The sequence below is a fragment of the Myxocyprinus asiaticus genome, chromosome 38, assembly GCF_019703515.2.
Source record: "Myxocyprinus asiaticus isolate MX2 ecotype Aquarium Trade chromosome 38, UBuf_Myxa_2, whole genome shotgun sequence".
Classification (NCBI taxonomy): domain Eukaryota; kingdom Metazoa; phylum Chordata; class Actinopteri; order Cypriniformes; family Catostomidae; genus Myxocyprinus; species Myxocyprinus asiaticus.
Window position 1 is genome coordinate 34,473,042 of NC_059381.1, and position 26,039 is coordinate 34,499,080.

At 36.1% G+C, this 26,039-nt stretch overlaps 1 protein-coding gene and 1 long non-coding RNA gene across 2 annotated transcripts; one reads left to right on the forward strand and one right to left on the reverse strand.

The window, feature by feature from the left end:
• Nucleotides 1-861: 861 nt before the first annotated feature.
• LOC127429358 (RING finger protein 121-like) lies at nt 862-23,995 on the reverse strand. Its single transcript, XM_051678342.1, has 9 exons — nt 23,856-23,995; nt 22,795-22,832; nt 20,169-20,310; nt 14,209-14,363; nt 13,348-13,455; nt 9,212-9,332; nt 8,570-8,703; nt 5,482-5,585; nt 862-3,018 (listed from the first exon to the last, which is right to left on the reverse strand). The coding sequence occupies exons 1-9, from the start codon at nt 23,949-23,951 to the stop codon at nt 2,900-2,902; spliced, it is 1,017 nt and encodes a 338-aa protein (XP_051534302.1). The 5' UTR covers nt 23,952-23,995; the 3' UTR covers nt 862-2,899.
• On the forward strand, nt 3,025-4,858 carry LOC127429381 (uncharacterized). The gene is made up of 2 exons (XR_007895270.1): nt 3,025-3,485; nt 3,703-4,858. It is a non-coding gene; the product is annotated as an uncharacterized LOC127429381 (long non-coding RNA).
• Nucleotides 23,996-26,039: the final 2,044 nt, after the last annotated feature.

The following is a 26,039-nucleotide window of genomic DNA, read 5'->3' on the forward strand; positions in this document are numbered from 1 at the left end:
TAATGTGTTGCTATGCATTTACTAGGGTGTTATCAATGGTTTACCATAGCATTGCTATGCAGAGGCTGTTGCATGTTTCTAGAGTATTGTAAGTGGTTGCCATGGAGTTGCTCTGTGTGTTTGCTAAGGTGTTCTGAGTGTTTATAGGGCATAGCTGTGCGTTTACTCGTGTGTTGTCAACGGATGCCATGGCGTTCCTTTACGGTCATTAAGGAGTTCTGATTGTTTTTAGGGTGTTGCGGGTGGTCGCTAAGATGTTCTAAATGTTGTAAGGGTGTTGCTATGTGGTTTTCAGGTCATTTCCATGCAGTTGCCAATGGTGTTCTGGGTGTATTTGGCATGTTGTGGTGCATTTACTTGGGTGTTATTGATGGTTGCCATGGCGTTGCTATTTGGTCGTTAAGGTGTTCTGGTTGTTTTTGGGTGTTCTGAGTGTTTTTAGAGTGTTACTTTGTTGTTGCTAGGGTGTTGTGGGTGGTTGTCAGGTCATTTCCATGCGGTTGCCATTTCTATGTAATTCAGTGTTCATTGTGTTTAGCTTGTTGCTGTGCATTTATTAGGGTGTTATTAATGGTTGCCATGGTGTTGTTATGTGGACACTAAAAGTGTTCTGAGTGTTTTTAGGGTGTTGTTATGTGGATATTTCCATGCAGTTGCCAATGGAGTGTTTTTAGCATGTTGCTATGCATTTACTTGGGTGCTATCAAAGGTTGTATTCTGGTAGTTTTTAGGGAGTTGTGGAGCTGCATGATTTGAGGTAAGCCTGTCATTCATGTCTTTAGCACAAACTGTGTGGGACAATTTACACATAAAATTAATACTAAATTCACACCAAATTCATGATGGATTTGTGAGACGAACTGCTGACAAATGGTTTATTCACACAAAGACTAATGAAATGAAAAACAATTTACGCCTGTACAGTACGCAGCACAGTTACAGGAATAATTTGTGTTATATTATCCTTGCAATAAAAACAGCAGTGAGGTTCTGCAATTCATTTGTCTACATTGTAGTAAAATATTGCTTTTTATGCAATATTTGACTACGAGCTATTCCAAACGATTTGCCTAACCTCCCTGCTATTTTTAATGCCTGGATAATATAACAGGCAAAGTAATATACACATTAAATGTACATTAAGACAAAACACAAGGTATATTATATATTAGCACATTACAAATATATTCTAAAAAATAATGTGTTTACAAATATATCATTTATTTACTGCATATTTGAATTGAATTGTGTTTTTGTGCGAGACGGGTAAGAGAGCACAGGAATACACTCTGGTGTCTTTATAAACATTTATAATAGATGCAAATTTACTGTAGTTTAAGTAGACTTTCAAAATCAGACCGGGTTTATGTTTGAAGTACAAAGAGTTCATGAACTGAAACTATTTAATTAAAATTTTTCATGGTGTGTATCAGCTGCATGTCCAGTGCCTTTGTTTGCCAGTTGATTAAGCTCGTATTTCATTGGTCATTCACGTTTCATTGCAATCTGAATAAAATATAAATAAAAAAAATTATATCAATATAATTTTCGGAATTTTCGGTGGATGATTTGTCGGAGCCGGTGTGAAAAAATGGGCTTTGTCTGAATAGGCCTTTAGGGTTAGGGATTTGCTTAAAGCACAAACACCAAGTATGAGCAACATAAGTAGTTATGCTTGCCTTAGCAAACACATCTAATAAAGAGTCAACGGAGTAAAATACTTCAACATCATGTTATTTATCCATTCAACATACAGTCTTTTACAGTACCTTAGTCTTGTGTTGCCATTGGGGACTCACCACACAGACTGAAAGGTGAACATGGTTAAAACATTGTGGAGAACAATTTGAAGTGAATTAAACATTAACATCACCTGAGGCTGAAACTGTCCCTCGCACTGCTCATTACTGGCTAGAAGACACAGCGATTTGTACACTATCGACACACACACACACACACACACACACACACACACTTGAAGAGGGCCTTTCCCTGTCACTCGAATTACTAGCATGTCTGAAATGTGCCAAAAGAGAAGTACACTGAAAAAAATGGTGCAAGGATATTGTAAAACAATTACATTATATGGCTGTAACGGGGTTCACAAGATGGGCAAGGAGACGGCGGGAACTGGCAGAACAGTCAACATATCTTTAATGGCATTAATCAACTTAAAGAAACAAAAGCACAGCAGCCACGTGTCTCTTTCTCTCTTTCGAACTGGAGTCTCCGGCTTGTCTTTAACCCCCTCCCGGCTGATTAGGACAATTCAGCGGCAGGTGTGCGTCCTCATGGACCGGCCACGCCCTCCTCCTCGTCACAATGGCGAAAAGTATGTGGACACTTCTAACAAACGGGTTTCGTTATTCCAGTCATTTCTGTGAGGACATAAAGTATTTTAATTATATGCTATACAATAACATTCTTTCCAAACTGCTGCAACAAAGTTGAAAGCACACAAGTCTCTAGAATGTCACTATATAGTGTAGTATTAGGATTTGTTCTCAGAAAATACTGGAATCACCAAAACCATTAATTAGAAGGGGGTGTCCACATACTTCTGGCCATTTAGTGTATGTTTATGTTTGTTGACGGGGAGAAAAAAAAAAAAAGGAAAATTTGTATGTTTAAAAATACATTAAGTGATTCAAAAGTTTTCTTTACAAAAAAATCCTTCTGGAGACCAGGTGATTCAACAGCAAGGTCCGAACTTCATGTAGTCCATAAAGGTAAAAAAACTCAAAGAAAACATCCAATGTCAGACTGATAGTAGAATTTCATTTGAAGACACATTAGCATACAGTGTGCCTTTATACAGTACTTAACACATTAGACACACAGTCCTTGAAAAATCCAGTTTGAGTGAGGTATGCTAGTCCTTCGATACTGGGTCTAGTAGTTACTCCAAACCCAGGATGTAATTGATGCCTTGTACCAGTCCAATAATAACGGGCTGCCAGGCCACGAGGTACCGCAGCCAGTCCAGTAGCTGTCCATACATGACGTGGGGTCTCTCCCATCTGAGAAACCTGTGTTAAGGTGCTAAACTATTTAATATAACAAAAATCCCTCAAACATAACTTTTTACACTGAATTGGTCGTCTATCAAGTGACAAAATGAAATGGGGCCATAAAATGAAGCAAAAATCCTCAATTACGACCAAAAATTCAACACATTTCGAAAAGGGTACTGGGGTGTTGCTAGGCAGCTGCTAGGCTGTTCTGAGTGGTTAATTGTGTTGCCAGAGGTTTGTTGTGGTGTTCTGGTTGGTTACTAGGCAGTTGCTAGTGTTCTGTGTGGTTCCTATGGTGTTACTAGGGAGCAACTAAGGTATTCTGGGTGGTAACAGGGGTACTAGTGTATTGCAAGGCAGATGCTAAGTGTTCTGAATTGTTTATATTTTGTAGCAAGGAGGTTACTATGGTGTTCTGGTTGGTTACTAGGCAGTTGCTAGGGTGTTCTGGGTGTTAAAAAGGGTACTAAGGTGTTGCTAGGCAGTTGCTAAGGTGTTCTGAGTGTTTGTTATTGTGTGGCAAGGAGGTTACTATGGTGTTCTGGTTGGTTACTAGGGTGTTCTGAGTAGTTATTGTGTTGCCAGAAGGTTGTTGTGGTGTTCTGGTTGGTTCCTAGGCAGTTGCTAGTGTTCTGGGTCGTTTCTAGGGTGTTACTAGGGTATTCTGGGTGTTAACAAGGGTACTAAGGTGTTGCTAGGCAGTTGCTAAGGTGTTCTGAGTGTTTGTTATTGTGTGGCAAGGAGGTTACTATGGTGTTCTGGTTGGTTACTAGGGTGTTCTGAGCGGTTACTGTGTTGCCAGAAGGTTGTTGTGGTGTTCTGGTTGGTTCCTAGGCAGTTGCTAGTGTTCTGGGTGGTTCCTAGGGTGTGATTAGGGAGCCTCTAAGGTATTCTTGGTGGTAACAAGGGTACTAGTGTATTGCTAGGCAGTTGCCAAGGTGTTCTGGTTGGTTACAAGGCAGATGATGGAATTATTTTTACTATTATTATTATTATAATACTTTTATGTAAGAAGAAAGTAACTGTATGTGTAAACCAGTGTAAACAACGAAGTCTTTTGTTTTATTAAGGGGAAATATTTGCCCCCTGGAAGTGATTTTTTCCCTTTATAAGGGCATATTTTTAACCATATAAAAACACTCATACTTTCATGTAAAATACTTTTAATCAATTCATTTTTTTCCTCAATCTAATCATGTTCAATACCTATGAAAAAATTAAATCAGCATCAAAAATATTTTGTTTGAAAATATATTTAACTAGGCTTAGAATAAAATATATCAGATGAAAAAAATTATTGCAGGGTTGTTTTTTTGCCCCTAGCCTCCATTAATTTCTGACCCTGGTGTGGATTGATATGACAGACATGAAACTAAAACTTATGTAGGTCAATTATACAGTTTAGCAGTCATCATTTTAAAATATTTAACCACAGAATGCCTATATTGATTAATCAGAATAAAATATTTCAAGTATTCAAGTAGTAGAGTTATGTAACATGTACAAATGAGAAGGATAGCATGTAATTTCATATTCTGAAGACTTGCGCAACCAACTACATCTTCGCCGAAACTAGTAGTTCCTTATTATTCTGTGCCATTCTGATAAAGTCTCAGTGGCTAAAAAAAGATTTAGTGACTCATTTACACCGCAATAAAATCATTAATGGGCACACATAAAGAGTGCACTAACTTTAGCTTTAATGACGGTCACAGCATACATTCAAACTCTGTCAATTCAATTTGCTTACATTTACAGTTATTACTGACCTAAAAAAAAAAAAAAAAAAACATTGACACAAGAAGAAAAATAGTAAGATTCTGCACTAATATCTTTGGAACATTCTCAAATCATGCTGGATAACAATCATCTGGTTTTGCACAAACTTGTGGATTAAATCGGGACATACCAAGTACTACAAAATTGGTCATGCTTGTAATATAACCATTTGGTATTAAATTATAATAGAGTGAAAAAGAAGCACTTTCACTATTATACATGACTAATGGTTTGGACGCTTTGGCATGCTAGAAATCTCATTCGGACAGAAACAAGGAGGGTTATGTTTGCAGAGTGAAAAATCCTGAAAGAACCCTTTCTCAAGAAAAAGGCCTAAAAAGACCACTGATTTTTCACCGAAGGTACTTCTTGTAAGAAGTCCAATCAGCTGTATGTTCTCAACAAAAGAGAAACTGGCAAATCCAGTATAAGAGCAGGAAACCTAATACATTACTATCCTTATCTTTTGCCACACATCTAAAGCGACAGGAGGGCATAACCTACTGGGCTTAAACTGGGAACAAAAACCAAAGTTAACCAGTTTTTTTTCTGACAGGTTGTTTACTTACAAATCGTACCAGTTGTTAGGGTGATCTTAGTGGTTGTTACTGCATTGCCAGGAGGTTGCTAAGTAAAAACATCAGTGAAACAAACTGACCAATTTGAGTGCTTTCGGGCAATAAAGGATATGGATTACTAAACATCCGCTTGAGGTCAACCTTCTCTTTGCAGTATGGACACGTCTGCTTCTTACCCACAATGCACCAGCCTCGTATGCAAAACTCATGAAATCTGGGGAAAGAAGTAGGTTAAGGAAAAAGAAAACAAAATATCGGCCATATTGCTAAAACATAATTGCTGTAACATTATAACAACTTCCCAGTAAACCTGAAACCTCATGAGTAAAACCACAAGAAGCAGGATCTGAAAAGACTGTCATAACCAATTTCACCGATTCAAATATGGAGAATTATAGTCTGAGAATCATAAACCATTACATAAGAGAGGACGCCCTTAAAAAGGAAGTCTAACAATAGTGAAAGTCTATATCATGTCTGTATAAAGGTCATGGTGTTTATAGGTTTATAATCCTGTTACTCTGTTTAGTCATCATACAGCATGACTTACATTTACGCATTTGGCAGACGCTTTTATCCAAAGCGACTTACAGTGCACTTATTACAGGGACAATCCCCCCGGAGCAACATGGAGTTAAGTGCCTTGCTCAAGGACACAATGGTGGTGACTGTGGGGATTGAACCAACAACCTTCTGCTTACCAGTTATGTGCTTTAGTCCACTACACCACCACCACACCACCATGCACTGTCATACACATAAAGGGTATATGGGTAGTTGACTCGTAATATCTTCATGGTCTTTCTTTTGAACATCAACATCAAGATTTTAGGTTAAAATTTATATTAATGTATAAAGGAAAGTGTATCTGTTAAGTCTTAACTGATCACCATTTCTTAAGATTTTAAAGATTTCTAATCAAATTTTCCACACTTCCGCTTAGTTGTTGTTATCAGCTAGACTAACATTACTGGTGATGGCGAGCAGCTAAGGGTCTGGATAATTATGCGCTGTTATAGGGTGTTATAAAAACTACAGGTGGCTTAAAAACTACTGTAAAATTAATGACACAACGATAAGCCCCCACAAAAGCCGCCAAAGCTGAAACATTTCGAGTCAAACCAGATGTAAAAATCAGAGGTTGCATTAAACTAATTCTCCGTCACTTGCCTTTTTTTTAAAACATTGACAGATAATTCCAAATACTGTCTGTCATTTTGGAAGATAACAAAGATGAAAAACATTTAAACCAAGCCTTTGTTTTATTAGTCATCTTTACAAGGTTATCTCATGTCACGCTGTGAGTGTATGTGAATGAGGGAGAGACCAATTTGTTCATGAGTGCATGAGAAGGCAGAACTTTTTAATACAGAAATAATGCAATGGTACGTCCCTCAAATCAGAAGATTTTTTTAAATGGAACCTATTATGACCATAAGTCCTCTTTTCACAGATGATTCCTCTTTTTTCGAACCTTAAAAAGCGACCAGTCGGGATTTCTAGGTTCCCTAAATGTCCTCGATTTGACTGTTTTCATATTTAACTACTCAACAAAAAACGTAATTAAATCTAGCGCATCATATACGTGAATTCTCTCTCTCTCTCTGCGTGCTGTATGTCAGTCTCTCTCTCCCTCTCCCTCTCTTCACACACACACATACAGGGTGCGTGCAGCGGGTGCTAGAGTCCAATAACTTTACCATGTAAATGTGTGTTATTGTGTACTTGTCTATTCAGGGACTGCCGCCGAAACGAATGTCCACACGAGGCCTTTAGTGAGAAAGGGATTTACGTTAATACAGACTGTTCACTCGTTTTTGACTGTTGTTAGTGATATTTCTGTGCTTGGTAATGGGAATAAGCTACGAAGCGGAAGTCTGAAGCATCCGCATTGGAAGAACACGCCAAGCATAATGGGTAATTTCGCTGCCTGTGAAAAAGGTGGACAGAAATAAAGCCACTTTTTGTACCGTCTAATCACCTGTCTGCCACAATAATGTAATGTATTTAAATGATCTGATATTTATTATATATTGTATATTTGTAATTTTGATTATTATAAATTGAATTTTCTTTATTTGGTAGCCTTTTTCAACAATTATTGATCATATATATATATATATATATATATATACACACACACACACACACACACACACACACACACACACACACTCTATATGCATGTACTGTATATACAGTATGTACACTCACTAAGCACTTTATAAGGAACACCTGAAAATCTACTTATTCATGTGATTATTTAATGAGTCAATTATGTGACAGTATTGCAGAGCATGAAATCATTCATATACGGGTCAGGAGCTTCAGTTTATGTTCACATCAACCATCAGAATGAAGAAAAAATGTGATCTCAGTGATTTAGACCGTGGCATGATTGTTGGTGCCAGACTGGCTGGTTTGAGTATTTCTGTAACTGCTGATCTCCTGGGATTTTCACACACAACAGTCTCTAGAATTTACTCAGAATGGTGCCAAAAACAAAAAACATCCAGTGAGCAGCAGTTCTGTGGATTGAAATGCCTTATTGATGAGAGAGGTCAACAGAGAATGGCCAGACTGGATCGAGCTGACAGAAAGGCTACAGTAACTCAGATAACCACTCTGTACAATTGTAGTGAGCAGAATAGATCAGCAGTTACAGAAATACTCAAACCAGCTGGTCTGGCACCAAAAATCATGCCACAGTCGAAATCACTGAGATCACATTTTTTTCTCCGTTCTGATGGTTAATGTGAATATTAACTGAAGCTCCTGACCTGTATCTGCATGATTGTATGCACTGCTGCCACACGACTGGCTGATTAGATATCACATTAATAAGTAGGTGCACAAGTGTACCTAATAAAGTGCTCAGTGTGAGTGTGTGTGTGTGTGTGTGTATATATATTTTAGTTGCAATTAATAATTCAACTGACAATAATAATCGACGATAATCAATTGACAGCCACAGCATTTACACTTGACCAAGTTGCATCTTCAATGTGTCTTAAACCACCTCCTGAGGTTTGAGTAATCGGATTGCTATTTGTCTCGAATGCATCTTGAAAAGGCATTTACACTTAATGATCGATAAAAAAAAAAACTTTAAGTGGTGTAATTAGATTGAAAATAAGACTTAAAATCACAGACAAATGTCAAATGAGTCCATGACTAACTGTAAGAGATGAAGGATACACATGGTTGCAGGAGAGTCTGTAGGTGTTCTCAATGATTCCTTCCTCGCTCACGTCCACCAGGATTGGCTGACCGCATACGGCACAGATGCTGTCTGAGAGGTGTTTAGTGGGCATTCCTGATGCACTGTAAAACTAAAACATATTAGATCTGTAAATATCACACGGACAACAGGCGACAATTTAAATGTTCTTCAATTCTAGAGCGTTTGGTGCGGACCGAAGTCTGTTAGAAGTCAGAGTTCGGTTTATTTGTTTGGTCTGACAGCTGTTGTTATAGGTCGATTGACACTGAACTTTCAATGGCCGATGGTGATGGCCACTGAATACTTGATAGTGATTGGTTAATCACAGCATTCAGAGTCAAATATTCTTGTATAATGTCTCTTTCTTCACACATAATAAAAGGCTTCATATTTGAAATTAAAGAAACATTCGTAAAAGTATTTTCTGCATTAAGTTGCTCACCATGACTACTAGTTGACACTGACACAGCTTACCCCAAAGAATCTGACACTCTTTACCCCTACAGCTACCATTTTGGGAGAACTGACATGGTATTATACAATGGCAATTCACCAACATGTATGAAATATATGAGGCAAAATGTGATGTAGCTCCATTAATTGATGCAAGCACTCACCCCAACTGTAGATGCCATAAAATCTGCACACATCTCTGCAAAATCCCTACCCAATACACCATAGTACAGGCCGTAAAAGAGAAGAGACACACCAAAGTCCATGGCATCTTCTGGCTTTATTCTATGAGAGAAAAAGAAGGCAATATAACACATGATAGAAGATGAATTCATAGTCCCAAGTAGGGCTGGGGGAAAAAAAACAAACACACGATTTTTCTGCTTAATCGCGATCTTAACTTTAACAATCACAGCGATTCTCACAAGACTGATTTTTTTACTCTATGCCAGGGGTGCTCCTTACGTCGATCACAGGAAAGCACTGGTTGATCATGTCAGAAAATGTGAAAACGACTCACTGCTCTTGGTTGGATAACTTTAGTAGCTTTGGAAAGTATTATTATGATCATACATTAAAGACCAGTAATTTATGTAACATTTCATTATTTTTTTCAGTTTCTGAATGTTTACTTGAATACTTGATATTGCTGTTAAAAACTTCAAGTAATGTTTTCTTCATTTGTATCTTTGTTCTGTTATTTTTATTTGTTCCATTGCTTTTAATTTTCTTTATTTATTGATTGTTAACTTGTCTTAAGTAATTACTCGAGAACTTGACACAATATTTACTCAAATTAGTTTGTATTTTGTTTGGATATCAAAACTGGTATTGAATCGTCAAATTGCTTTCATCTGTAACCAAAATGGACATTATTACTGATATAAATATAAATGAATCGGAATCTAATTGGAGGCTTGTGAACTGATTCAGGAAATCTGTATCAATACCCAGCCCTAGTCCTAAATTTGTGGTTTCTCTCAATTGGCTTGTTTTCAGGAATCTAAAGTCAATACACACAAACGGCCATTGTAATTATTGTAATAAAAAAAATCTATCTTAAGGTCTGTTTCACTTTGTGCATGTAACTGCAAGCTCAAGTTGTGTTTTTGCACTGACAGTGTTTCTACTGTGTAACAGAACTGCAGAAAACAGAAATGAAGTATTTCCTTTAAGAATGGCCAACAGTTATAAAATTGTTATCAGGAGTGGACCACTGAGAACTAACCAATTTTATAGTCATGAACTGTAATTTACAGTATGATCAAGAGTAATAATTATACTTGAATTAGCAAACACCACTAATAAATGTCAAATTCTGTACTTTTTTACCATAGCGTTGGTGGTAGGGATAATCATGAGGCTTGTTGAGGAAAGTTCAACTATTGGCAGACTATTGCAAATGAGCAAAAAAAAAAAAAAAAAAAAAAAAAAAAAAAAAACCCACCCCAGCAACTGCATAGCAATGCCCTGGCAACAACCCACAAAACCCTAGCATTATGGAGGCAACTTGTCCCAGAAAATGTTAAAAAAAAAAATTATATAGCCAAGTCCAAATCATGAAAAAAGCAATTAATATAAAGTAATAGTGGGACTCCTGAGAGAAGCAGATCATTTTTGCCTCAGTTTATGACTTCCTCATAAATGTTTCTGCTTTTTTCAGCATGTTTATTTGGTGGCAGGTGAGAATACTGTACATCAGAAAGGGAAGCATGACTTAAACATAGAGGTAATCACATGGTCAGTTCCCATGATAGATGAGTGTTTAGAGGTGCCCCATATCTTGTTTGCTGAACTTTTCTGTATGGATGTACAATGAGAATGAACATGCAGAATTACTGTCATAATGGTGACAAATTACTGCACGTGGCACCAGACTAATAATAACTGCGGAGTCATTGATTCCTAAAATGTGCTGTGAAGAGGGACAGTCAGTTATATAAACTACTTCTATGACGATTTAAGTTCTAACAACTAGGGTTTATATAAATTCTTCCTTTAAGTCTTTATATGCATAATGTAAGACAACTATTTTATTTTATAAAACTCTGCTATAGGTATTTTTTAACTTTGAGCAGTCATACATACAACTAGTCAGTAATTATTGACTGATTGGTAAGACTGCCTAACTTCAAGTGCACATCACAGTAGCGGTTTTCGGTTCATTTCTATTTGGACGTAACCGAAAAATGGCTCACGGTTTAGTGACAGAGTCAGTCGTTAACTTTGTATCAGCTTAGTAAGATTTACTGAGTGAGTGACTCTGATTCAAACCGCTAACTCGCGAGAGTTCGTTTCTTAAAACTTTGAGTGAATCATTAAAAGAATAGTTCACCCAAAATTTAAAATTCTGTCATTACACACTCACCCTCATGTTGTTCCAAACCTGTATGACTTTCTTGCTTATGCAGAACACAAAAGAAACATTTTTTTATGAATATTCCAGTCCGTTCAAGTTGCTTCTTGTATGCCTTCAGAAGACTTGGAATATGAAGTACTATTTTTATGATCCTTTTGAGGACTTTTTTTTAAGCATTGAAGTGACTGGTGACTATCAACTGCCATTGTACTGATTAAACGGGGTATATATATATATATATATATATATATATATATATATATATATATATATTCTTATTTGACATTATATATCTCTGGGTGTAATAAGGTGGCTGAAATAAGGGTCCTGAAACTGCAGCCTCTGGTACTCCAAGATGTCGTTAGCCATAGCTAACTAGACAGCTAGGTTTCTTTCCTTAATCCCCACCGTGCAATCCTGCGATGGAGAGTTTTCAAAGACACACCAAAATGTTTTGCTATCTCCCTGTGTGGGATTCCAAGGGAGATTTGCAGCTGTAACTTGTCTCTTTGTATATCAATACAGGGTTGAAACTCTGAAATGTTACCCGTTTGGCAAAGTAAATGCTCCACCTCTTCAAACTTGGCCCAAACTATGTCCTCCAAATAGCGGCTGGATGATTCCAAGTTTTTTCTAAGCTGAAGCAACGTCGTCAGAGCACAGTCATACTCAACTGGAACATTACTGTCGACATAGTCAGCCAAAGAAATGATGTCATTTATTGTGTTATTCCATGTGTTTAAAGTTGTTTCTTCCATTTTAGTTCTCTATCACCTTCTCCTTTCCACATCTATGACATACATCTGCACATGACACATGACCATAGCTAATTTGCATTGCTTTACCTCGTTTTACCAGCACAAGGCCCAAAGTGTCATGGAAAGGCTAAATGGAGAGGCTAAAAGGAGAAGCTAAATGACTAAGCAAATTGAATAGTTAATAGGAAAACAGAAATGCAAATGGGAAATGGAATTGCCCTTTTAAATGTCTGATTAAAATCTGTATTCGTAATTCAATTTGTGAATCCAGTTAAATTGCATTTTCAAATACATTTTGAAATTCCACTATTTACTGATAGATTAATATTTCTTTTATAAATTCTTTTTATAAATACTCTTTTTACTGCCCATTAAAATATCAAATAATGAATTACTTTGTAATTTAATCTATTTATTTATAGATTAATAAATTAATTTGTAAACTAATTTATTAATGCCTATTTTCATTGTACAATTAGTTATTTATGAAATGCTTTATTACTATTTCCGAGACACTTGTTGTCCTCCATAAAAACGAGGCAAATAAGCAACACCAACATAATTGTCAAAGACATATACTATTACTCGCTTTATTTTTGTCGGCAAGTAAAACAAATAGGTTGTATTCTACTCTTTGAGAGTTTTCCAACAACACATGACACATGGTTATTTGATCAGACGGATGTTTTTACTGATTGCAATAATATGTACAGTGATTTTTTAATTTTTTATTATTATTATCATCATCAAAACGGGACAATTCTGATTTGTCTGCAAATTTCAAAGCATCTGTTCAGTTTTTCTTATCTATCAAACGATACCTATTTTGTGTTGGTCAAGACTGTAGTTATTAATATTTGGACGATTGCCGTCAGGCCCATCTGAGCTGAAAGGGTTAAAAAGAAACTGTTTCTTAAGATTCTTTTGTTCACGAATCAGACATCATGGCTTGTGTTGTGAGCACAACGCAAGAGAAAGGTTTAAAAGCAGTTCAAGAAACATTCAAAAACACCACACAAAGTGTTTCTGACTCCACAATGGTGACTAGATTTTCAATTTTCTACATTTTTGTCATATCTGCAACCATTTCAGTCACAGTCTGGAGCTCTGCTGCAGGTGATAAGTGATAAGCCACAAGAGGCCGTGGGTTACAATGATTTTACCATGGGAATTCAAAACTTACCTAAATATGAGATTGATGCCAAAGAGAGTGAACATGACTACAGTATAGCCCATGATGCCTGTGGTATAGCTGATCTTATACAACAGGAGGAACCATTTATACACAAGCCTGTATAAGGAGAGACACAACAGGGTAAACATGTGAATCTCATGAAACCAAATCATATTTCATCCCAAAATAAAAAGATATGAGACTATTTTCTTTAAGCAAAGTACAATCTATTTTTTAAAACCATTAAGATGGATTTATGGATTTAATTCATGGATTTATTCCATGACTGCTATGCACATTTTCCTTCCAAATTGCAAAACAATATATTTTTTTAAATTGTAAAATATTTATACATCATACTAGTATTGGTTATTCTGACTTTAATTTATTATTTAAATAAAACAATCCATTGTTTTGCTGTAATATAATATTCTAATATAATTTACAGATTGCAGAAATGAGAATTTGGGGGGAAAATGTGATTAAATGTCAAGAAATTGTAAACATTACGATGTAAAAAATCTTAATGGTCCTAAAAATAGGCATCATTTTCTTTATGCAAAATATAACTTCTTATTTTTTGCCTTTTGATTTTGAGGTGTGACCTAGACAAGTACACAATAAGGAGCAGTATTGCTAACATGTCATTTGTTGAGGTCTCACAGTACAGCATGTCATAAGAGTAATGGCCAAAAACCCCCAAGTTATGTGTAGGCGTTAGTTACATTTAGAAAAATATTTCCAAAGTCTTTTAAGTCCAAAGGCAAAGAGTTACAAACACGGAAACTGTTATGACACGGAAAGTCTACCACACCCTACAAAAAGGTCAGTCTTATCAGCATAACAATGAGGTTCACTATTTCCGGTTACCTCGGTGTGGTGCAGTCAAGTGGTTTGCGGGTAGCACGAAAAGTAATGAAGGCCGTGACAACAGAGAAGATGAACCATGTGACCAGAAACCGCCACCAGTGCAGCTTAGTGGTGAAATACAGAGGAACGACCCACATCTGGAAGAGGGTTACCAACTAAAACAAAAGAATTGTCTTTATTCAGATGTTAGCTTCTCAGGATAAGCACTCTTCAGTGTTCAGCTAAAACATTTAAAGCAGTACGTTAGCATACTTGAAGGACATTTTGCAGCAACTTGGAAAAAAAATTTATCATGGGACATTTGAGGAGATAGTAATGGATGAATTTTTCACAAAACAAAACTGTCAAGAAATTACCAGATTGTACAGTATATGACCCAAAATCATAAGAAAAATAAAGAATTAATTTTGGCCTCAAAAATTTAGTTTAAGTTTTATTTTTAGCATTTTTTTTATTGTGACATTATTTTCATGACAATTAAGCACATTTCCCCCCAAAAAACTGTCATTACAGTGTTGCAAAAAAGTAGGGATGTCAATTTAATGTGTTTATTTAGTGTGAATAATTATATTAAACATAATGCTTAAACAATAATTATGCAAATAATCATGACCCCAACTCAAACTAAATTCCTTAATAAGAAAGGTTGCTTTCTTACACGCAAGTACTAGGGGTGTAACGGTTCAAATTTCTCACAGTTTGGTTTGTATCACGTTTCAGTATTTGTTATGTTAAGGGGGAAAAAAAAATATTACTGCCAAATCCAAAGTAAAAATATTCTATTTGGTAACAAACACTTCAAGAGATTTGCCCTCACTACAAGACACAATGGTTTTACTACAGTAACCATAGTTTAAACATTGCATTTGTAGTAAAATCATAGTAACCACAAAATTAACATGGTTACTGTCATGGTTACCATACTATAGTAAAATCAAGGTTACTATATGGCTACTACAGTATTACTGTTGTAAAACCATGGTTAATTGCATCAAAACTATGATTTCTACCAAGAAAACAATGGTGACAGCAGTCATTGTTACTTCAGTCATGGCTACTACAATATTACTATAGTAAAACCATGGTTAATACATGGCTACTACAGTATTACTACATAAAACCATGGTTAATTCTATCACAACCATGATTTCAGCTAAGAAAACCATGAGGACAACAGTCCTTGTTATTACAGTCATGGTTACTACAATATTACTATAGTAAAACCATGGTTAATTTTCGTTAGGGTGCTTTACTAAAACAAAAAAAACCTCTCTAATTACGATCTCAACATTTTAAATTAATACCTGCTGTTGATGCATGTTACACGACATGCATCAACATAAAGTGCATTTCAAACTCAACTCAACGTATATTCAATGTCAAAATATGTACATCACTATAGAAGAAATAAACTTCCTATTAAAATGAATACAAGAATGGATGTTGTAACATGACTCGAGTGTTTTAATCATACGTGGAAATCCCACATCTTCATCAATGAGAAGGGCAACATAACTTTGGCAATGAACACCCCAAGCGCTTTAGTTCTTGTTTCATGTCTGTCCGAACTAACAGCGAGTGCCTGCTTAAAGACGGAAGGGAGTGTGTCTGTGTGCAGTTTCCTCGGGTGCTGTCAGCGTAAATAGCTAATCAAATAATCAATGTATTACCAGTATACGGCACTCGCGTCGAGCAATGTCTGCAAATAGTGCCTGTTTTGTAAATGTTTTTTGACCACCGCTGTTATAAATGACTGCATAAAGAAAAAGTTCCCAGACAGGAGACTTAAATGACGCAGGGGCTTGTTTTCTCTGCTTGCCATTTTGCCAACACGTGCAGAACTGTGATGTCATCAACTGATTTAAAATACTAACAGTTAATAGGACAGCTTCTCTCTGTAGAAAGTTGATCCACGTGAAACACAGGTGGAGTGTGTCCATTTACAGAGCCATACAAGTGCATTAGCGGAGGTTACAACAGAGCATGTCTATTTGGCACTTTATTTTCTTCGCCAAACTGTATGATCCAGATGCGTTATTAAACTAGAGATGAACCAAGGAGCAAATGCTTACAGAACAGTGGTTGGCGAACCGTACATTTCATTTTTTTAATCAAGAACTGTTACACCCCTAGTAAGTACTGAGTAATATTAATTAACAACATGTACTTACTATAGGTTTATGGTTAGGGTTTGGTTTAGAGTTAGTTGCTTGTAATTATGCATAATGGACTGTTATTTATATAGTCATTACATGTTATATGTATAACAAGGACACTGTAAAATAAAGTGTTACTAAAAGGTTCCTACCATCGGCGCAATTCAAGCTTGATGTACCACCTTGATGTTTTTGCAAATCTGTGGCAATAGGGGGCAATCAGCGCAACTCCAGCTATACAGGCAACGATCATAGTAAAAACTTGACAGCATCCTAAAAACACAGTGCTTATGACTAGAGACGCTGAAAACTAGTGAGACACATCGCAACCAAAACCATCCATCTGACACATGAGTGCAAAAACTAACAATTAAAAAGAATGCAGAAGGAAGAAGGCCAATTATAGACTTATGATCAATGGTATGGTGATAAAATAAACAATATTTTTTACTTTTAAGCCACTTTTTTTTTTAAACATTGTCTGCTGCCACAAATGTATTTGAATTATCAGAATTTTAATATTTATTATACATTATATTATATTATATATATAGTATTTATAATTATTTTAATTATTAAACACTGAATAATCTTTATTTGGGGACCTTACTCAGTAAATATTGATTAATGTGATTAATTTGAATAAAAAATGTAATCAATTGATAGCCCAAGAAATAATTTCTGAGAACTAGAAAGTGAAAAAAAGAAATAAAATACATAGCATATTTTTTAAATTGTAAAGTTGTAATTTGTTTGCATCATATTAGCATGTGTTGTCCTATATTTATGCTGATTTTACTTAAAACAGGATGATTTTTTATTATTGCATTAGTATTTTTCACATAACAGCAACAAGAATCGAGTAAAATTTGCTTAACTGTCATGAAAATAATGTCACAATGTCTTTTTCCGTGAGATTCACTTCCTGAACTACAGAGAGCTCCCTGTAGGAGGTGTCATAATTTAAAGACAAGCAGCTACATACAAACATTCACTGTTCTTAGTTTAAAGGCTGTGAGCATTATCCTCAGAGCCAGTTGTTTTTTTAATTTTGTCAAGTGCAATGTCTCCATCTAGTGGTGTAAATAGGAACGAGATTACACTGAGGAACACAAAAAATTACTCATTCAAATAGTTTTGTTCTGGGTTTAATTAAAATAAAATCCACTAACCAAAAAGGGATTTAACACATGAAAACATATGCCTAAAAGGATAGTTCACCCAAATTTGAAAATTCAGTCATCCATTACTTACCCTCTTGTTGTTTAAAATCCCTACAAACACAACTCATCCGGAAAACTCCAAAGGAAAAGAATTTGAAGAATGTTATGGTCCTGTTTTTTTTCCCATGCAATAACAAAGCAATAACTTTTCCAATCAATCCTCAGTTCAGTCGGTTTCACATTGTCATACAGCATTTGCTGAGGTGACACAGTACGTTTCATTAGAATAATGGCCATTGAGTAAGCTATTGTATGGCTTAACATAAATAACACAAGTCATATGGACTGCCTTTCTGGTACTTTTGTGTTGTTTTTGAAGTTTGAAAGCTCCAGTAACCACAAACCTCCTTTTTGAAAAAAAAAATAAATAAATAAAAAAAAAAGTAATAGGGGTTTACAACATCATGAGAGCAAGGAAATAACAGACTTTTCACTTCTGGGCGAGCATTATTTATCTTATAATTGCATTTGAATCCATTAAAGGATATTTCACCCAAAAATGTAAGTTCAGTCATGATTTAGGACATGATAGGCACTAGGGCTGGGTGATATGTTAAAAATATTTTTTCGATAATCACCTTAAAAATATTGCGATATCAGTTTGTATTGTCAACACCCCTGCCGAGGGTTATTAAATACTATGCTTTACTGATTTTGCTTTAAAAATGAAATTCATTTATTGAAACATGAAATTGCACTTTAAACCAAATTAAAAAAGCAATTAAAATAAAGAAGTGATTAAAAAATCTTGTATAACTACCTCCCCAATCCAAACATTTACCATCTCCAATGACCTCATTTGCCATCACACAAGTACTCGTCTATGACAACAGGTGGGAAATTAATAATAGCCTAAAAATAAAGAACTAAAGACAATTATACGTGTAAAGATAATAATGATTATAAAAACATTACCTATAGAAAGTTCAAAACAATCCACATAATTTCTACTTTCAAAACGGCTAAAACAGTTTGTTACTTCACTTAGTCTGTGCTTAAACAAATAGAAAACACCAGTTTTTATATTAGGTGTATGCAAGCCTAATAAATGTCCTTGTGTTCCCAAAATAATGCTGCCAAATGTGTTCTTATCGAATTTGTGTTTGTATTGCATTTCGTTAATACAGTTAATGCTGCCTAAAGAAAAGAAAATAGAACTCAATTTTAGGTTCAAGGTGAATGTGATTTAACCACTTTCGTCTTTGTTTCTTTAATACAAAGATATATTTGAGAGAACCTGTAGAGTTGCGTTCATAATGCACGTTAAGCGTGAACTGCTCTGTGGAAATAAATCGAACTAAACTTCGAACACCTCCCGAGATGGTCTTGGAGCATTTGCAGCATTATCATATACAACACTATTCTTGCAAACAGTTTTCAGATGACTGAATCAGAGAAAAAAAAAAGAAAAAAAAAGTGTGATAACTTTTTATATGCATGTGTTCCACAAGATGCTCCTGCTGCACACCCCTGGACAAACAGCGCATCACACACGAGCACTGATGGCTTTTCTTCTGTCTGTTCTTAAAAATATAATAAAGTGTGTTTATTCAGGAGCTGGATTCAGCCTCGTTGCATTTGGTGGGTGGTGGAGGCAAATTTCACACCCTGGGCTACTGTTTAATATATCTGGCGACTACCCAGATCCATGGTTTTGCCATTTACTGATATTGTCAATCACCGTCTGTCAATGAGTGTAGAAATCGACATCTGGAGATTTGTAAGACATCTTCTATATCCGATAACATCATCCTATCACCCAGCCCTAACAGGCACAATGACAGCCTCAGTTACAATTCGTTTTTATTGTATGGAAAGGTCCGGGTATTCGACCACGTTTTCTTTCAAAGTACACTCTTTTGACCGCAAATAAATACTAACGCATTTGACACATGCGCATTACAACTGCTTTGTGATGCTCTTTTAGTATAGTCAGTATTGAAAAAATCTGGGAGCGATCAGCAACTAGGCCAACTGAAGTATACGAAGACTTTAAGCAGAATATTTCAGCTCTGTAGGTCCATACAATGCAAGTGAATGGTGACCAGAACTCTGAAGGTCCAAAAAGCACAAAGACATAAAAGTAATCCACACAACTCCAGAGGTTTAATATATGTCTTCGGAAGAGATGCAATCACTTTTGGGTGAGAAACAGATCAATATTTAAGTCCTTTTTACTATAAATCTCCACTTTCACTTTCAGAATGTCAAAGTGAAAGTGGAGGTCTATAGTAAATAAGGACTTACATATTGATCTGTTTCTCAACCACATCTATTGTATCGCTCCTGAAGATTTAGCCACTACAGACTTATAGATTATTATTATGCTGCTTTTATATGATTTTTGGAGCTTCAAAGGTCTGGTCACCATTCACTTGCATTGTATGGACCTACAGAGCTGAAATATTATTCTAAAAATCTGTGTTTAAGTTCTGCACAAGAAAGACAGTCATACACATCTGGGATGGCATGAGGGTGAGTAAATGATGAGATAATTTTTATTTTTGGGTGAACTATCCCTTTAAGTTTAGGACAAAATAGATTTTGTAATGGGTGTGTAAGGAGTGAAGAGGGGGCTTACATTGTATGATTTTGGGTGTCTCTGTTTCCACTGCACCAGGACGAGTTGGGCGATGACGAGTGTGACGATGAGGATGAGCACCATCTCTGCATGCATGGCCTCATGCCCTTTGTGTTTGGCATGCATTTTTGCATGTTCCAACCTACCAAACAAAAACAACAAACATATTTATAAACAAAGTGTCAATTATATAATCTGTCAGTAGCCCCTTTCACACATGCAACAGGTAAATTACAGGAAAATCATTGGGTTGCCATGTACAACATGTCCAGTTCACACATACCATCAAAATGGATATTTATACATTTGAAGTCAGAAGTTTACATACACTTAGGTTGAAGTCATTAAAACTCATTTTTTAACCACTCCACAGATTTAATATTAGCAAACTATAGTTTGGTTAAGTCATTTTGGACATCTACTTTGTGCATGACACAAGTAATTTTTCCAACAATTGTTTACAGACAGATTGTTTCACTTTTAATTGACTATATCACAATTCCAGTGGGTCAGAAGTTTACATACATTAAGTTAACTGTGCCTTTAAGCAGCTTGGAAAATTTCAGAAAATGATGTTAAGCCTTTAGACCATTAGCTTCTGATAGGAGGTGTACCTGTGGATGTATTTTAAAGCATTCCTTCAAACTCAGTGCCTCTTTGCTTGACATCATGGGAAAATCCAAAGAAATCAGCCAAGATCTCTGAAAAATAAATGTGGACCTCACAAGTCTGGTTCATCCTTGGGAGCAAACTCCAAATGCCTGAAGGTACCACGTTCATCTGTACAAACAATAGTACGCAAGTATAAACACCATGGGACCACGCAGCCATCATACCATTCAGGAAGGAGATGCATTCTGTCTCCTAGAGATGAACGTAGTTTGGTGCGAAAAGTGCAAATCAATCCCAGAACAACAGCAAAAGACCTTGTGAAGATGCTGGAGGAAACAGGTAGACAAGTATCTATATCCACAGTAAAAGAGTTCTATATTGACATAACCTGAAAGGCTGCACAGCAAGGAAGAAGCTACTGCTCCAAAACCGCCATAAAAAAACCAGACTACAGTTTGCAAGTCCACATGGGGACAAAGATCTTACTTTGAGAAATGTCCTCAGGTTTGATGAAACAAAAATTGAACTTTTTGGCCATAATGACCATCGTTATGATTGGAGGAAAAAGGGTGAGGCTTGCAAGCCAAAGAACACCATCCCAACCCTGAAGCATGGGGGTGGCTGTGTCATGTTGTGGGGGTGCTTTGCTGAAGGAGGGACTGGTGCACTTCACAAAATAGATGACATCATGAGGAAGGAAAATTGTGGATATATTGAAGCAACATCTGAAGACATCAGCCAGGAAGTTAAAGCTCGTCGCAAATGGGTCTTCCAAACGGACAATGACCCCAAGCATACCTCCAAAGTTGTGGCAAAATGGCTTAAGGACAACAAAGTCAAGGTATTGGAGTCACCATCACAAAGCCCTGACCTCAATCCGATACAAAATTTGTGGGCAGGACTGAAAAAGTGTGTGCAAGCAAGGAGGCCTACAAACCTGACTCAGTTACACCAGTTCTGTCTGGAGGAATGGGCCAAAATTCCAGCAACTTATTGTGAGAAGCTTGTGGAAGGCTACCCAAAACATCTGAACCAAGTTAAACAATTTAAAGGCAATGCCACCAAACACTAACAAAGTGTATGTAAACTTCTGACCCACTGGGAATGTGATAAAAGAAATAAAACCTGAAATAAATCATTCTCTCTACTATTATTCTGACATTTCACATTCTTAAAATAAAGTAGTGATCCTAACTGACCTAAGACTGGGAATTAAATGTCAGGAATTGTGAAAAACTGAGTTTAAATGTATTTGGCTAAGGTGTATGTAACTTCTGACTTCAACTGTAGGTACTAATAATCCAACTTCATATTAAGGGAAATTGCCAGAGCAAAATTTACCTTTATTATTAAAAGGGTCATGTTCACACATGACCTCTAACCTGAAAATTGCAGTATATTTTCTGGAAAACACTGTATGTGTGAAAGAGGCTACTGTCTTAAAGGATGTTTTCCTTTAGCTGTTAAATGCAACAAATCATGCATAGTTAAAGGAATAGTTCACATAAAATTTTAAATTATATAATTGTTCACTCACCCTTATATCAAAAACCCATTCTGAAACCCCCCAAAAATCATATGTATGCCTTCAGAAGTCTTGGAATATAGCACAAGACCAATTTCATGGTGTCTACTTTTGTTTTATTGTCATTTGTGCAGTGAATTATGGCCTTTTTCTAGTTACTGATGTTTAAAAAACAAACCTGTCAATATTCCAATACACTCATAATAGGAATTTTGATAATTTGGCATATTGTTGGGTTTATGCAGTTCGTGGTAATATTATTAATTTCAATGTTTGTTTTAAGGACATTTTTGTTTACCTATATACAATAAATAGAGGAGAAGATCGTGATGTTGCTCACTTTCTAGTTTCTGGGTTATTCCTTCATTTGAACCCTCAACCTTTGTTTTAGAGCAAACATAATCCTGTATGTCATAATATATCTGTCTACTGATTCACAGGAACAAAAATTATTTTAAAATAGAAAAAAAAAATAAAAAAGACACAAACCTCCACTTCTCTTCCGGTGAGAGCTGGGACAGGTCAATCTGTAGAAATATCACTGTTAGTGATGAGTAACGCAGTGACATAAACACCATGTAAAATTGATTTCTGGAACCCAGGCTGACTTAGATCTTAATATTATATATATATATATATATATATATATATATATATATATATATACACACACACACATATAAAAACAATTTTATAAGATCATCTATAACCGTTTGAGACTTCAGAAGCAGGACATGTTGTCAAATTATATAAGGGCAAGTTGTCACATTTAGCCTATTTGAAAACATAAGCAGAATTCAAACAGTATAAAAATTATGAAACAGCAATAACGAAGGAAAATTTGAAACATACAGAATTGTTTTGGTTAACAATTTGAACCTAACATTTATAAAAAAAAAAATACCACTGTCCTGAGCACACATTTCAATCTTTCAGTTAAAAGACATTATACAGTTGCCTGAATGCATGTCTATATGTGGATTTATTGTGTTTACCCAACAGATTTAACAAAAATATGACATTGAAAGTTACGTTTGGTGGACAGAATTTAAAAAAAAAATATTCTAATTCAAGAGGGTTTTTAACTAGATGTTTGAAACCAACATATAAAACCACTGCTAGAGAAAACTGGCATTTCTTGAGCAATAACAGTGGAAATGTTCAATAGCCGTTTTGTAGCCAAAACTTTAAGGTATTGTATAGAAACTGACGTACAATAGGTAAGAATGTAAGAAATGTAAAAATAAACCTACCCTGAGAAATATTTACTGAAGTAAAAAAGTGCGACAACTAGCTCCATATATAAAACATCAAAGTCAACGTTAGACATCGTGTATTCATATCAGTTCCACCCAATTTTTTTTTGGACTCAAGCCCAACTATATAATCGCCCTCCAGATCTTAATAAACTTATATTTGTCGTGTAAATGAACAGTAAATAATCAGAAGATAATCTGAACATTGAACAGTCAGAAGCTCGCGCCCACACTACAGCTCAAAAGAAAGTCGCATTTCATAACATTATGTAAAGAGGTATCGTGCTTTTCGACCTGAGAAGCGTCGTCGCGATGTCCATGTCCATGTCCGTGTCCGTGTCCATGGTCGTGCTCAACACCGTCAACCTCCACCTCAAACACCCCTGCCATCTTCCTGAGCACTGACAACCTGACTGTTCCGGGTTACAAGGCGTTCAAACCAATCACATGCGTGCGTCTGTCGTCCACTTCCGTTCTGCATACTGCAAATTTGATAGAACAATAAAAGTGTCGTGTGTTGAATATTTGCGTTTAATTGTTTAGCAATAACAAACATGAATGTAGTTTACATGCAAAAAGGACAACAGGTTTAAATAATTATTTCAGTTCTTGATAGTTTATAAATTTGGATATGCAAAGCTCTAGCCTATCTCAATTTATTCCAATAATTTATTTGCGATTTCATAAAAAGAAATACATACTGTTTTATGTATTGTGTATCTTTTAGTTATTATCAGAGATTTAGCCCTTTGTTTACAGCAAGTCATTTTAATTGTGTATTTACAAATTATAAAGTGACTTCATAATACTAATATATTTATAGATATACATACACACACCGATCAGCCACAATATTAAAACCACCTGCCTAATATCATGTAGGTCCCCCTCGTGCCACCAAAACAGCTCTGACCCGTTGAGGCATGGACTCCACAAGACCTCTGAAGGTGTCCTGTGGTATCTGGCACCAAGACGTTAGCAGCAGATCCTTTAAGTCCTGTAAGTTGCGAGGTGGGGCCTCCATGGATCAGAGTTGTTGATCCAGCACATCCCACAGATGCTCAATCGGATTGAGATATGGGGAATTTGGAGGCCAAGTCAACACCTTGAACTCTTTGTCATGTTCTTCAAACCATTCCCGAACAATGTGTGCAGTGTGGCAGGGTGCATTATCCTGCTGAAAGAGGCCACTGCCATCTTGGAATACCATTTCCACGAAGGGGTGTACGTGGTCTGCAACAATCTTTAGGTAGGTGGTACGTGTCAAAGTAAGTTTTCCCAGCAGAACATTGCCCAGAACATCACACTGCCTCCACCGGCCTACCTTCTTCCCATGGTGCATGCTGCTGCCATCTCTTCCCCAGGTAAACGACGCACACAAACCCGGCCGTCCACATGATCTAAAAGAAAACGTGATTCATCAGACCAGGCCGCCTTCTTCCATTGCTCCAGCCATTGCTCCATTGCTTCTTCCATTGGTTCTGATGCTCACGTGCCCATTGTAGGTGCTTTTGGTGGTGGACAGAGGTCAGCATGGGCATTCTGACCGGTCTGCAGCTACGCAGCCCCATATGCAGCAAGCTGTGATGCATTGTGTGTTCTGACACCTTTCTATCATGGCCACCATTAAGTTTTTCAGCAATTTGTGCTACAGTAGCTCTTCTGTGGGTTTGGACCAGACGGGTTAGCCTTCACTCCCCATGCGCATCAATGAGCCTGTATATAATGAGCTATATACAATACTGTGCAAAAGTCTTAGGCACATAAGATGTTTCACAAAAGCATTAAGATCTTAAGTCTTAAGATGGTTATTTATATCTTCAGCTTTAGTGTGCCAATAGGAAATGTAAATGTTAGAATCCCAAACATTACTTTTGCAAATAGAAAAGATTAGAATAAAAGAACAGAAGCAGCTTTACAGAAAATCATGCTTTAAAAGAAAATGAAACTGTAATATCTATAAAGTCTTAGAGTCATCATTGTGTAGTTTGACTAAATATGATTGTAAATTTGGTATAAAAATAAATAATTAAATAATAATTGTATTTATAACTCCAGTGAGCAAGCCGAATGCGACTGTGGCAAGGAACACAAAACTCCATAAGATGTTGGTTAATGGAGAAAAATAACCTTGGGAGAAACCAGGCTCACTGTGGGGGCCAGTTCCCCTCTGGCTAACAGCATGAATATAATGCCAATATTAGTTATTTGTGTGCAGTGCAAGTCATGGTTTAAAATGATTAAACTAAGTAAGTGTTAAGGGCCAGTGTTTAAACAAATATTTTGTATGAACTGTATGATTAATGACTAATGTCTTTGAAGTTCATCCTGGATTAAATGCATAAATTCATATAGATGCATTGTCCTTTGATAGTTGGCTGATGAAGACTTTTGTTGGCAATTAATTGATAGTCTATGTATTCCATATCAAGAGTGTAATCTATGTAAGCTTTTGCTTTACGCAGATGATATTTTATT